This window comes from Mesoplodon densirostris, chromosome 8 (assembly GCF_025265405.1).
Source record: "Mesoplodon densirostris isolate mMesDen1 chromosome 8, mMesDen1 primary haplotype, whole genome shotgun sequence".
Lineage (NCBI taxonomy): Eukaryota > Metazoa > Chordata > Mammalia > Artiodactyla > Ziphiidae > Mesoplodon > Mesoplodon densirostris.
In genome coordinates this window covers 23,985,280-24,000,610 of record NC_082668.1, presented here as the reverse complement: position 1 = coordinate 24,000,610, position 15,331 = coordinate 23,985,280, and the positions used below count along the sequence as shown (strand labels likewise).

The 15,331-nt window shown below is 35.0% G+C and overlaps 1 protein-coding gene across 1 annotated transcript in view; it reads left to right on the top strand.

Moving 5' to 3' along the window:
• Positions 1–15,331, top strand: part of SPAG16 (sperm associated antigen 16) — an 887,252-nt gene that overhangs the window by 465,096 nt on the left and 406,825 nt on the right. Inside the window, exon 12 of the mRNA XM_060106744.1 lies at positions 4,277–4,462. Coding sequence (XP_059962727.1) covers positions 4,277–4,462 — 186 coding nt within the window. The remainder of the gene's footprint in view (positions 1–4,276; positions 4,463–15,331) is intronic.

Below are 15,331 nucleotides of genomic sequence, written 5' to 3'. Positions count from 1 at the left end.
TCACGTAGGTCGTCTAGCAGAGCCAGAGCGAGAAGCCAACCACATCTTGTTTCTACTCTCTCCACTTCCTATTTTGTGACACAAGAGGCATTAATTTCTTCCTGTTCCACCTCTTTCTAATGAAGCACATTAGCACATTTCTGTAAAAACAGGTAATTAGCATCAATATGGAAGCTATAATATATTTAATTCTCAAAACTGAAGTCATTTTTGACAGTAACAAACTCTAATATTTCTGCAGTTATGTGCTAAAGTCTGAAAAAGTCAATAATTTGTACAAAGAATATGGAAAAATAAGGAATAAAGCAATTACAGAGAATATAAAGTATTTATAAAAACAGATGATAATTCTTGCTTACTGTTTGTAAAGTATAAATTGGCTTGACCTAACCAAATTTGATATGATTTATTTGTAAGCTGTTCATAAGCTGCAAAAAACTCATGCTTATATAACCTTTTTTGTGAAAAATAAATATAATTTTCAAGAAAAATGAGCAGAATGACACTACTTTATACCTTTGTAAAATCTCTTTAGTGTATGGCTTAATAGATTGTCATATTGAGGGATGTTTTTCTTTCCTTTTTTTTCATCCTTATCAGGGATATATTTATTTTAGTTTTTTTAAAGATCCACTTTGGTCTTTATTGATCTTCCATTTTCATAGTTGATAGCATATTTTTTCTAAACTTAAAGTCTCATGTTTAGCAGGACAATTTGGAGGCTGCATTCTTTTCATTATTAGGAGGTCAAGAAATTAAGTTGCCTTTAAAATTCTATTTTGATTTCACCTTCATAGTTTTAATATGTTGTGTTTTCATTTAGTTCTAATTATTTTTAAATATCCACTGTTATTTCTTCTTTGATATGTAAGTTATTTAAAACTGTATTAAAATTCACATATATACAGGTTTTAAAAATATATGATTTTGTTATTCATTTATAACAATTGAATTGTGATGAGAAAAATATAACCTCTATGATAACAAATATGTTCAGTTTGTTAAGACTTGCTTTATGGCTTTCTATATTGTCTGTTTTTATAATTGTTCCATATATACTTGAGAAGAATGTATAGTCACTAGTTATTTGGCAAAGGCTTTTATATACGGTCATTAAGGTTGTCATTTTTATTCCTAAAAGATTCCATATCTTTTTGAATTTTGAATTAGAAAATAAATTGAGAGAGGTGCATAAATCTTTCACTTTGACAGTAGATTGGTCATTTTTGTTTTTATGGTGCTAACATTGTCACTTTTATCAGTTAAGATGCATTCAGTATTTTTATATAATTTAGTTGAAAAATCTTCTTAGGAGTGAAACATTTTATTTATTTACATAGGGACTATTTTTATCCCTAAAAACACATTTTTGCCCTAAGGTCTTTTTTGTCTGATATTAATAGAGCTACTTCATCTTTTTTTTCCGTTCCTTTTAGGCTAGGTATCTTTTTTTTTTTTTTAACTTCTGACCTTTTTATGTCCTAAGGAGTTTAGTGTGCCTCATGTAAACATTATGTAGCTGAACTTGTTCATTTTTAGCCAAACTGAAAAATCTTTGTCTTTTAACTTCCTGTTTAGGTCGTTTGTATTTACTGATATTATTATGTTTCAATTTTTTTCTGTCTTTTCTTGTTTGTTTTCTATTCCTACCACTTATTCTAGTGCTGTATTTCTCCTTTCTTGCTTTATTTTGGATATTAAAAAAAAAGCCTATTTCTCATTTTTTGTACTGGTCTAGAAGTTATGTATTCTATTCTTGTTCTTTTAGTGGTTAACCTTAACATTTTACCACGCAGACTTGACTTCATAAAGTTTAAAATTTATCAATGTAGTATCTTCCACAGGAATATTATTGCCAATATTACTGTTGTTTTCTTGTTTAAATTTCTTCAAGCACTATTGATGTTATATGTGTTTGGATATACTGACATGTTTACCAGATTCTTTGCTCACCCTTCCTTCATTTCAGATCTTCCTTCTAGGATCTGTTTTTTTTTTTTTTTTTTTTTTTTTTTTTGCCCCTTGAAATACATTCTTAGTAGTTCCTATAGGGGAGAACTGCATTGTTTAGCTGAGGATATTTTTATTTTCCAGTCTTGAGAGAAACTTTTGATAATTCTAAAGTAACCTGATTTTCTCTTGGCTCTTTGAAGAAATTCCAGATCTGCCACTTACTAGCTCTGTGTTAAGTGTTTTGAAGATAATAAAGCTGCCCAAACTATTAGATGCTTGTGAGGATCAAATGTATATAATGTGTTTAGTAGAGTTTCTAGCATGTGTTAAGCACTATGTAAATAAATAACGTTTCCTTCTCTTTTTTTCTCTTCTCCTTATTTTTCTAATTACTTATATTGTTGCCTATGGTGCTCTGCAGTTGACTAAAATTTATCTAAGTGAAGATTTCTTTTTGTTTACACTGTTTATTCCACTTGGTATACATTTTTCTTCCAGAATCTGTGGTTCTACATCTTAAATTTCCAGTTTCTGTAAATTGTCAACTTTTAATTCTTTGAGTGTTGCCTGTATCCCATTTTATGTCATTATTTTCTGAGATTTTGACCAGGAAAATATATTCTTTTTTTCTATCATCCTTATTTTTAACTTATACACTGTCATGGACTGAATGTCTCTGTCCCCCCCCAGCCCCTACCCAGATTCATATTTTGAAGCTATAACCCTCAATGTGATGTTATAATGTGGTATCTTTAGACAAATGTATTGTTCAGTTTTTAATATTAAAATGTAAAAATTTTAATGGCAAACATGCACAGATAAACAACAGCTGCAAAGCAAAGGACAATTTTTAATATCTACCTATTAGTAAAGGACTACCCTTATATAGTACTTTTTTTTAGTAATTTTTAAAATCTGCTAATTTGAAAAAGAAATAAATATCCTTGTATCACTTTAATGCGAATGTCTTCACGCTATAATCTGCTTTTCTGGCAACTTCTTTGAGCCTTCCTCTCCAGTGGTTGCTGCTCATAAAAGTTTAATTCTCTCAGCATAAAAGTAAGCAAGTAAAAGCAAGCAAGCAAAATGCTTGTCTTGATGCAACTGCCATTAAGGTCTTAGAAATTTTGGGCAACTTTTCTTCTTCATTTATAACATCACTTCATTCATTCATATATTTATTCATTCTGAAAGCATTTAATGAGCACTTCAGTTGGTTAATCATAATGCTTGATGCTGTAGAAACAGAGAGAGGAAAACAGTTCCCCATCAAAAACACAGGGAAGGAGGCAGATAAGCAGTTCATTATATTCAGTGAGAGAAAAGTTACTAAGAGAACACATAGAAGGAGCAGACAATGCTGTAGGATGTGGAGAAGATGATGGCATTGAAATTTTCTTGCAGTTGATATTTTACCAAAAAACCTAGATGTTTCTTTTCACATCATGGACACCCACTCACTTCTTAAACTTGTTTTTGGGTCCACCACTTGAAAGCCACTGCTTTTTTAACATCTACTAATGACTCAAATGGAAAATCCAATGACTCATTCTTAACCACCCAGCTCTTCAAAATCTTTCATCTCTCAAGATGTAGCTCCAAAGCCCTCTCATTTCTGATTCACATATTTCTTCATCATGCAAGCTGCACTCCTGCAGCATTTAATTAATACAAACATAAACAAAGCTGACCTACTGTTTTATATTGTATTACATTTTTGTTGTTGTTGTTGTTGTTTGCGATACGTGGGCGTCTCACTGTTGTGGCCTGTCCCGCTGTGGAGCACAGGTTCCGGACGCGCAGGCTCAGCAGCCATGGCTCACGGGCCCAGCCGCTCCACAGCATGTGGGATCTTCCTGGACCGGGGCACGAGCCCATGTCCCCTGCATCGGCAGGCGGACTCTCAACCATGCACCACCAGGGAAGCGCTGTATTACGTTTTTGAAATTGTCTTAGCCCACGTCTAAATTTTCATCATTCTGAGGCTATATCAACCACAGAGCCTAACATAGCCCTGAAATCAACGTATGTGTTAAAAAAGTACTATTTAGTGGATGAATCTGGAAGACTATAGAATTAATACAGAAACTGTGCAACAGCAGTTCTCTAATCAATTTGAATTACTAAACAATATAAGAAAGTATCAAATTGTGCAGACTCAAATAAGATAATAAGATTCAGGCATAAAAATATGTCCTTAAAAGTAAAAATAACTCAGACAAACACACACACAAGTTATTCACAGAATGCAACCATTCATAAGAATAAATTAACTGCAAATTGATTTTTTTAACAGATTACCTTTTTATGTTTTTGCAAATAGTGGCAACAAGTTGGCTACTTCAAGTGGTGACACTACAATTAAATTATGGGACCTGTCTAAAGGCAATTGCATTTTGACCTTCGAAGGACACACCCATGCAGTATGGTCCTGCACATGGCACTCCTGTGGTGATTTTGTGGCTTCCTCCTCATTGGATACAACTAGCAAAATCTGGGATGTTAATAGGTAAGAAGTACTTTGAACAATATTAGCACTCTATGTTGATAAATATACATGGATAAATTTTCCCTCAGTGGGAAATTAAAAGAAAAACGCTGTTAATTATAAATCTATAGATTATTACTTAAATAATCTCTGTGAAATCCATTTCTAATTCCATTAATCTCTGTTGATGTAATGAGTTCTTTCTAAATGTAGGTTCAAGATCAAGCCTATGTAATCAGATTAGAATTGCTTCATTGGGAAGCTGTTTGTTTTAAGCAAGATAGAGACAAAGACTTATTTTAAAGAGTTAGGTTTTTAGTTCTCCCCTCCACAGGTCTGCTGTCTCTCTGGATTATCAAACCAACAATTCAGTAGGCATGAAGATGACAGAAATAATTGTTTGCTTTTCACTAAATTTTGATATATTATAACATTTCCCAAATTAAATGCTTCTTGGCAATTCACAAATTGTAAGAATTAATCCAATTTATAGTAAGCAAAGTCCTATACAATACCATATGCTTTGATCTTAATTCCAGACAGACAAATTTATTATATTTTTGCTATCAAAATACCTGTCATCCATGTATTTTTGGATGATTATTCCATCCTGTTAGGTATACAAATAAGATAAAAAGAGCTGGTATCAAATACCCTGATTGCTTCAGCTCACTAAGGGATTACAGATCATCACTCAGATTTCTGATCATTTTAATATTTTAATCCATGCCCAGATTACAAATATAAGTGATAGTGACTCCTCAAAATTTATGTGAACAATTATCACTGAGCCATTGTAATTTATTTTGTAAGAGAAAGATGAACTTGCATTAAAGGTGGACACTATTGTTTTGGGGGTCATTGGTAAAACAAGTACCTTTAACAAACTTTCCCCACTCTTCCTTGAATCGTGGATAACATATTAGAAGAGAGAGCACGTAAGATGTTTACAGAAAAGTCAACAGGTTTCCTGGGAGGGTTCCTTGAAAGGGTATTCTCTGTTCTATCTGTAGTTTATCTCTTAAGGCCATGTGCCAGTCATTATGCTATTTTCTCTCAGTACCAAACTCACCCTTCTGTATCTTTTTTGTGATGCTGGAGCTGGAACTTCACAAACCACATTTTTGCTTTGTCATCTGACTCTCTATTAGGCTTTGGTAATAGTGGGCACCTGCAGGAGACCACAGGGATAGGGGAGGCAGAGGGGCCTGCTTCTTCCTGTTCCCTTCCTGTGGGCTGCTTATGGACTTGCGCTTCCAGTGGACATCCCCTAGCAGCACTTTACCTCAAAAGCATCAGTTTATTCTCATCACAGCAGCTGAATCCAGTTGACAGTTTTTTCAGTGCTCACAGAAACAGCTGCATCATGCCGTCCATCATCAAAGACATTAATTCCAGCAAACAGGTGCCCCCTTCTCAGAGCTCCGTGTTCCCAACTCTGCATGGCCTCTTTTCCAAGATGAGAAACATCAGTACTAGCAATCACATGCCCCCTCCTCAGAGGGCTGAGTTTCAGCTCCGTAGCGCCCCCACCGAGGTTTTACGTTTCAATAATGCCACTGCAGTCCCTTTGTTCACTCAGTCCTATGGGTGGTAGCTCTTTCCTGCGGTGGCTTTCTCCATGATACCTTAATGTTCTTGCTTTCTCTTTATACTCATCTAGCTAACAACTTTATGCATAGTTAACAATCCCATATATTAAATTCTTGCTGTTAAAATGTTAAGTGCAAGTTCTGTCTCCTGTCCAGACCTTGACAATTACAGAGCATTAATGGATAAATAGCATAATCCACTTGAGTTACAAAGATACAGATCAATAATGTTTGTCATATTCTGAATGAGAAAACATAGCTCTAAATAATACATTTTAAACCTATTTCTGTCTAAAATAGTGACAATTTAAGATATGTTTTAATACTCATGTGCGTACCATTTGGTTATATGGAATAATCAATCATGTAATTCTTAATTTTATTATGTTTCTATATTATGCAACCATATTTCATAAATATTTGTCATAATAGATTACTGGAATTTTTAAAAAACACTTTATTTTGAAGTATGATTGACATACAGAAAGCTGTGCATATTTAGTGTAAACAACTTGAAGAGTTTGAAGATAAACATATACCCATGAAACCATTACAATCAATGCATAAACGTATCTATTGCCTCTAAAAGTTTCCTCCTGCCCTCTTTATTATTGTTATTTTTATAAGAACACTTAATATAAGATCTAGCCTATTAGAAAAATTTTAAGTATGCTAACAGTTCTGTTATCTATAGGTACTGTGCTGTACAGTAGATCTATAGGACTTATATAAGTGAACTTTTAACATTTATCTAATTTTAATTTTTTATCACTTTTGGCTTAGATGAGTATTTTAATGGAAGACTGTGGTCCATTCTAAAATATATCTTCAAATGTCTTAATCATTCAGAGTGTTTAGATCAAACTGTGTTAAAAAAAAAAAAAAAGGATTCCTAGTAGACTCAGCCCTACTTAAAATAATTTCAAACACTTTGACTTGAAAGCTTTTCTCCATAACCCTGATATCTAAATACTGTCTTCCAATTGAGACCCAGTAGATATTGATATACCAGATCAAAATTGCTGCTGATTGATGCCAAATATCCTTTACATTTCAAATTTCCCATCAATGTCAGGAGCTCACTGTCATCATCAAAGACAAAGAAATTATACCAGTTTTGAAGCTGAGGTAGTCGATAAATATTGACAAATAGGGAGAGATTGATTGTTTCTTTGGTGACCATTGATAGACCTGTCAAAGTTATAATCAAAACACTGAGCTGTAACTTATGATTGCCCATGGATCCATACTGTGTAGATATGTCTAAAACTAGTGTCTTGCTTAAAATTTTATATGTCATTGGAACTGGCTTAGTGACTTAAGGGGAGAGGTTATTTGCCTTGGTAAGATGATGGTGGTAGAAACTGTGCTATGCTGGGTCATATACTCTTATATTGGAGCCACATAGTTTTGTTTTTTAATTTTTTTTAATTTTTAAATTTTTTATTTATTTTGTTTATTTTTGGCTGTGTTGGGTCTTCGTTGCTGAGCACAGGATTTCTCTAGTTGTGGTGAGCGGGGGCTACTCTTCGTTGCAATGCACAGGCTTCTCATTGTGGTGGCTTCTCTTGTTGCAGAGCACGGGCTCTAGGCACACGGGCTTCAGTAGTTGTGGTATGTGGGCTCACTAGTTGTGGCTCATGGGCTCTAGAGCACAGGCTCATTAGTTGTGGCACACAGGCTCAGTTGCTCCGCGGCATGTGGGATCTTCCCAGACCAGGGATCGAACCCCTGTCTCCTGCATTGGCAGGCAGACTCTTAACCACTGCGCCACCAGGGGAGCCCAATGCCAAAAAGTTTTTAATTAAAAAAAATATTGATAAACTCTGCTGTTCACCAGAGAAGGAAGAATTTAGACTATATTCTTTTTTTACAGTTTACCCTTCCCTTTGAACCCCTAGCTCAGCCTTGAATATCCTTTGGCTTGTGTCATATCCCTAGCCCTACAACTCTTCCTGAAGTGGATATTACCTGCTAAGACCATTTAATTAGCTCCTCACCAGAAAATTGTATACCTGGAAATCATAATTGATGTAAAATATTCAGCTAAAGACCCACGTTTACTAAATGCTAATAAGAATCTCTGAACAATATCTGTGGCATTCTTAGTCTGGATGCACTGACACTGTACAAGGTTTCTATGAATAATTAAAAGTAGTACTTCAATGATCTTTTGAATAATCATTTATAAAAAAGTGGAAATTTACATGTGTTTTAATTTGTAATCATTGATTGCTACCTTAATTTTCAAATATATGTTTTAAAATCAGTCTTTTTTTAACATCTTTATTGGAGTATAATTGCTTTACAGTGGTGTGTTAGTTTCTGCTTTATAACAAAGTGAATCAGTTATACATATACTTATGTTCCCATATCTCTTCCCTCTTGCGTCTCCCTCCCTCCCACCCTCCCTATCCCACCCCTCTAGGTGGTCACAAAGCACTGAGCTGATCTCCCTGTGCTATGTGGCTGCTTCCCACTAGCTATCTATTTTACATTTTGTAGTGTATATATGTCCATGCCACTCTCTTACTTCGTCCCAGCTTACCCTTTCCCCTCCCTGTGTCCTCAAGTCCATTCTCTACATCTGCATCTTTATTCCTGTCCTGCCCCTAGTTTCTTCAGAACCATTTAAAAATCAGTCTTAAAGCACACACAAACACACATACACACACCATTGTATCTTAAGTAGAGAATTCTTGATGCATGGCAATTTGGTTGCATAAATAATAGAGAAAATCAACACATACACATGAAGAAAGTGCTTTCCCTGTTCCCATCCACATTCAAATTATAATTTAATTGTCTTACTCTACATAAATCTATAAAGTGATGAAAATTAGATAGGAAAATCAGAAAATGTCTCAGTCGACTATAAAAATTGTGTTTCTTTAAAGCATAAGATTATCAGTAAATATTCATGAAATGAATTACCAGTGTTGGGCTGTGTTATAGACATCAGAAAATTCTAAGACTCCATTACTGCCCTCAGTGAGATTACAAGTAATTTAAAAATGCAGCAATTTTGGGCTTCCCCGGTGGCACAGTAGTTGAGAGTCCGTCTGCCGTTGCAGGGGACACAGGTTTGTGCCCTGGTCCAGGAAGATCCCACATGCCACAGAGCGGCTGGGCCTGTGAGCCATGGCCGCTGAGCCTGTGTGTCCGGAGCCTGTGCTACACAATGGGAGAGGCCACAACAGTGAGAGGCCCGCGTACTGCAAATAAAATAAAATAAAATAAAATGCAGCAATTTTGAAACAGAACGTGCAGTGCATCTGAAGTTTATAATATAAGATAAGATATTCTGGTTGGCCCGTGGATGCTTTTCTCCCCAAGGTAGTTGGGTATTTGTATGAGTGCCTATACCACACTGTATTTCTGAGGTTTGGAACACAGACCGTGTGCCTGTACTTAGCTTGTAGTTTGAGGGGAAAGGATTTGAAACAAGCAAAATGTTACCCAGTGTAGCTGCCCCCAGTGCTTTTAACACAATATTACAAAGGCAAGAATTGAGTGGTTTGTAACAAGGATGGAAGGAAACAGAGTGCTTTGTATAATTCAGCTTCTGGACGCTAAACAATGGGAAGTAAATCTGCTGCCCTTATATCCAGGTGTATTGTTTCAGATGACTTGAAGATTATGTTTGAGAGAAAAATAAAGGTTTAAGAACTATGTTTAGAAAAGTAATTTGTGGTTACCGCTGCATTCCATTCACTGGAAGCAAATATATCGGAAAACCTACCTCGTTTTTGAGAGAACTGTATTGGCAAGGAAACCATGAGCCTATCCTTAATAACCTCCTAACTCTTCAAACTGTAAAACAGTCCTCAGGACCCTGAACTTACATTCAAAGGAAGTGGACTGCTAGTGTTATATAGTTTGGAAGGTAGTCACAGACAATAGCGCCCACTTTAGATGAGGTAATAGAGGAAAACGGACAAGGAAAAACCTTGACCATGGAACAAAGCCAGAGACCACAAAGAATAATAAGCAGAGGAGCTCCTCTTAGTGAGAGAGGCATGATTCAATCAAAAACCTTCAGTACAATGGCAAAGTTTTTCACGATGCCTGCCCAGGATTCTGTCACTCTTTGGGCTAGTGACTCTTATGTATTTCCCATTTTTTCCTACTTTCTGTACTGGAGTTCGTATTGCAGTATTGTGCCCTGCTTCATCATTGTGCATTTTATCTGTGATAGTAGAGAAGGCAGAAAACTTGTCTTTTATTTGGTTGGTCACTAGAACACAAGAGACACCTTTCAACCCAGTGGAGCAGATTGTGCATCATGCAGAGATCATGAACTGCGAGATACAAGCAGTAAATGAGTGAGAATTTGTGTTGTCTCCTTTTTTGAGGGGGGGGGGGTGTGGTTATAACTGAATACTGTACATGTGAAAAGAAGAATGGCACAGATATTTGGTGCACAAAAAGCCAAACTGTGGCAGAGACTGCTAGCTGTTCACCAGAACTCACTTTCTCCTTCTTCCATGTGAATTGGACACCTGGCTTTCTATCTAAGTGGTGTTTCTCAGCCTTGCTTTAAGTTAAGTGTGGTTATGTCACTAAGTTCTCTGTAATAGAATATAGTTTGAAATGATATGCACCATTTCTATATTCTTTCTCCCATGTGGTGGGATGGGATATTAATGACCATAACCAGAGTAACCTTAGAAACCAACCGTTGAAAATGACAGTGTGATCATCAGCCTGCTTGATGTAAAGCCACCCCCAGTCCCTACCTCCAGTTCGCCTGCAGCATTCTCTGGACTAGTCAGAAATAAGAAAATAAATTTCTATTTTATTTGAAAAATTATATTCCCACCCTGTTTGTTGTAGTACTTTGATCTGCCCGGTCCAGTATAGGCACCTTGTAAATATTTTTCAGGTAATGTTTTTTTTTCCTCACAACATATTAATAAGGCAACTACTACAAGCCCTGTAATGTTATCAAAATTAGTTGGATGGCATAGTAATAGAAACTCTGTGCTGATATTAGATGGCCATTCAACTGCTTTTTTTTCCCTTGCCCCTTCTTACTTCTCATCCTTGACATCTGTTGCAATACTGTTGGAGCCTATTAAGTCCTATTTGCCATTAGCAATATCTGTAAGTCAAATAACTGGTTTGCAGGGAAGTTAATGCCTATAAAAGTAGCTGTTAAAATGCAAGTACATTAAATTAGTGCCTCCATTAGTGGAAAGCTAATTCAATAATAATGATTTCATTTAAACAATAGAAAAAATACTAAGGACTTCAATTTCATAGTAGCATTGACTGTACTTACTGATGAAAATCAGTTTTGCTGATTGCAGTCAGGCTGATAGGATACAAAGTAGTACCCACTTTGTGGTTAACCTTATACGTTTGTTTTTTTCAAAAATTATTTATAGACCCAACAGATATGCATTGGATACTTTGTTATGTGCATTGCTCTAGTCACTAAGCTCTATCAGTGAACAAAATAGACAAAAACTCCTGTACTCATGTAGATGACATTCTATTGCAAGGCAGAAAATAAGGCAAATTAAAAATAATAATAATAAACTATTATATATAGTATTTAGGGGTGTTAAGTTTGGTAGAGAAAAAATAAAATATGAAAAGTGGAAAGGAATGGTGGGCATAGGAAGGAATTGAAATTTTAAACAGGATGGTCAGGGAAATTCTCACTGTGAAGTTGATATTTGGGTAATCTGAAGTAGGTGAGGCAGTAAGCCAAGACAATATCTAGGATAAGAGCATTCCAAGCTTTTCTGAGCGGTGAGCTCTGCTATGGTGGTAGCAGGACTTATATGACTAAGGAACAACAAGAAGGCCAGTGTGACTGGAGTAGACAAGTGAATAGTAGAGATAAGGCAGTTAAACGTGTATGCGGCACATAACACACAGCCTTCTGGCCCATTTGAATGTCTTTGACCTTTATTCTCAATGAGGTGGGAAAACACTGTAGAGTTTTGAGCAGAAGAGTCACATAATCTGTTTTATACTCTAACAAGATGACTCTGGTTACTGTTTTTAGATTAAACTGTGACAGAGGAGGGCTGGGGAGACAAGGGTAAAAGCAGGAAGAGCAGCTGGGAGGATATTGCAACCATCCAGCCAAAAGACAGTGAAGGTTTGAGCCATGATGGAAACAGTGACGGTAATGAGAATTGTTTGTATTTTGGATAGATTTGGAAGATGAAGACATTAGGAATTGCTGAGGCATTATGAGTTATGAGAGAAGGAGAAAGCAAATCACCTGTTATATTTTGAGACACCTGGAAGGCATAAAGCTCATTCTCTTTATACTGGAACACCAATGTGAACTTTATAAAAAAGCTTTTCCAACCAGATTCATCAACTGGCATTCCAGAAAATGCTGTAGAGTGAGGGATGCCTTCTTATTGTTCATCTAACAGGTGATGTCCATTGAAGAGAACTGAGTGTTCCTTCCTGCCCACCAACATTGCTTCCTTTTTAATTTAATAATTCATTGGGCACTATAACCCCCAGCCTGGACGAGATGAGAGAAACAAAATGCTATAAATAAAGGGAACAGTTAAAATTAAGAAAAAGGAAATGTAAAATATGAAGATTCTCTTAATGGTGAGTTATCCTCTTTTAATAGTAGGTACTATTAATTTCTTTGGTCAGATAGTGTACCAACGTGAACTCCAAATTGTGAGAAATTTATTTCTTTACTACAAAATTAGTAATGATGAGATAGAACCAAATAAGTTACAAAAAGGGAGGTTAGTATTTATAATATATTTTGTTAATAATATATGTCATGTCCTTTATGATACATATGCAAAATTGGATATATTAGAGATGAAGGACATATTGTACGATATTAATGGTTTTAAAGCATAGCAATGTAGGAAGTATTAAGACTCAAGGGCATGGATTATTGGTACATTAATACCTGTCTTGTATTGTAAAACCCCCCCAGCTTGCCTTCTTATACTTGAAAAGGCACCCAAGGTATATATTAATAGACTGCTAGAGCAATGCTTGAAACATAATTATGTTATATTAAAAGACATGGTAGCATTCTAAAATTGACCTGTTGTGATCAATTTATCCTGTTCCATGGATAATATATCAATTATTACATCTTCTTGGATTTCCATTTATATTCAAATGAATAATTTTCTCTTGAAATACAGGCTTTAAGTGATAGTTGAGTATTATTGAATATAAATACATAGATAAACACAAAAATGATAAAAATGAAAATAGCATATTATTTTCACTGTCATGTTCCTTCCAAAACAGTGCATAATTAATAAACACTATTAAAGAAATGTATACTTATGATGAAAAATATATTAAAGCTAAAGTGCAGATTTCATTTAGCAAGTTATACGTTGATTGGTGAGAGAGCTTCTTGATTTTTCAATGTGGCTTTGTGTGTTTGCATGAAGAATGCTTCAAGCAGCAGTGTCCACTTCAATAAACTTGATGTGAGCATTCTTTTACATCAGTACATAGAAATTGATCAATGAAAGAGATAGGTGTCATTACAAATTTATCATTTACCTCTTTACATTTATAAAACAAACACTATTTCATATAAATGAGTTATATAATTTGTATCTAACTTTCACTAAATAAGATACACCTTCTGTTTGTTATTTTGCAAACTAACTGAACTGTATATTAGAAATAATTTGGATGAGTACAGATGAAACTAAAGGTGCTCTAAGGAGTGAATGTATGTGTTTTACAACATGATATATTATTACTCTACTAGCACCAATCAAAGCAAACACTTTGACATATAAAAGATGCAACACTCCTTCTCCACACCTGCACACAAGAATCTAGTCAATAGATGAGTCTTAGTCCTCCTCAGTAATAGTGACTAAAAGGGTTTGATGTATTTCCTCATTCATACATGTTAAAAAGATATATGGGCATAGTACACATAAGGTAAAAAACTAAAATCACATATATTTGTATATTTAAGGTTTGATCATATGTATAGAATGCTTACACGTGTTTGTGTGTGTATATCCAAATGTTGATGTATATATGTATACTAGTATTAAAACGGTGCATAAATGTTTGACTATCTCAAATATTTTAAATATCATCTAATCTAAATTGCATTTGTTTATTTATTTATTTATTTACTTACTTACTTACTTACTTATGCTTTCTATATGACTCCAAAGCCCAATTTGTTTCAAAACCATTTATTGGAGACAGGAAATACTAAGTATTACCATGTCCCTGAAATATTGTTTTGGAATTACTGAAATGGTTTTCATTTAAAGAAAACTCTAAGTTTTGATTCAGTTGTTATCGAAATGAATTTGATGTCCAAGTGCATCATATCAAAAGATGTAAACTGATATAAAAATAGCAAACAATAAAAATTTAGGTAGAATTAAACTGCTTTCTTATATAAAACTATGTTGTGAGATGGGAAATACTTCCTATTTAGGTAATAAAATTGAATTTGTTCTCTTAAAACACTAGGGACATTTCTTCATAGAAATTTTAAACATTGTTTCTTCACAGTATCTGGCATGAGTTTGTACAAATATTAATGTGTATCAATAAGAGCATAACTTGTTAATGTGTGTCCCGGGTAGGAAATGAACCAGACCTTCTTCAGTCAAGGAACATGAAATGATTATTCCCTGGTCTGGCCTTAGGTTACCTCTTAACCTAGAATAGATCCTGCCGGAAGCATTGCCTCTGGCAGGATTTCACCTTCTAGAAAAGTCATCTCTTCTGGTTTGGCCCATAATTTCTTGAATCATTTAGTAGATTTGCCCATGGAATTATTACAAATTGCTTTCTATCTTTAAAATTGATTATTCATTTATTCAATTTTTACCAGTCACTCAGCAACTCTTATCCCTGGAGTTAGGGATACAGCACTGAATTGGACAAACAAAGCCTAGCCCTAGTGAAGCTTACAGTATAGAAGAAGGTGTTGCAGGTTTTCTACAATTTATAAATTATTAGACGAGTTCTCTAACCTGGCCATTGATCACAATATTAGTTCCTTACCTCTAGAGATGCAAAGCAACAATCACTGAGGGTGTCTGACTTTCTGAGATGCTGTGAGTGCGTACTAGTTCTCCATTCTTGGAAATAAGTAGAACCATCGGGGTAATAAGCCACCAACGATGTGGATATTAAAAATGGTGCTGAGTCTGTCGTCTTTCCAAAGATAATTTTCTCATTGGTATTTGAGTATTATCAGTAGCCTGTAGGTATCCGTCACACATAAACCATCCAATTAGGATAGTTTAGAGCAGTTTTCCCATGAAGAATGAACTTTCCTGTGATGGTTCCA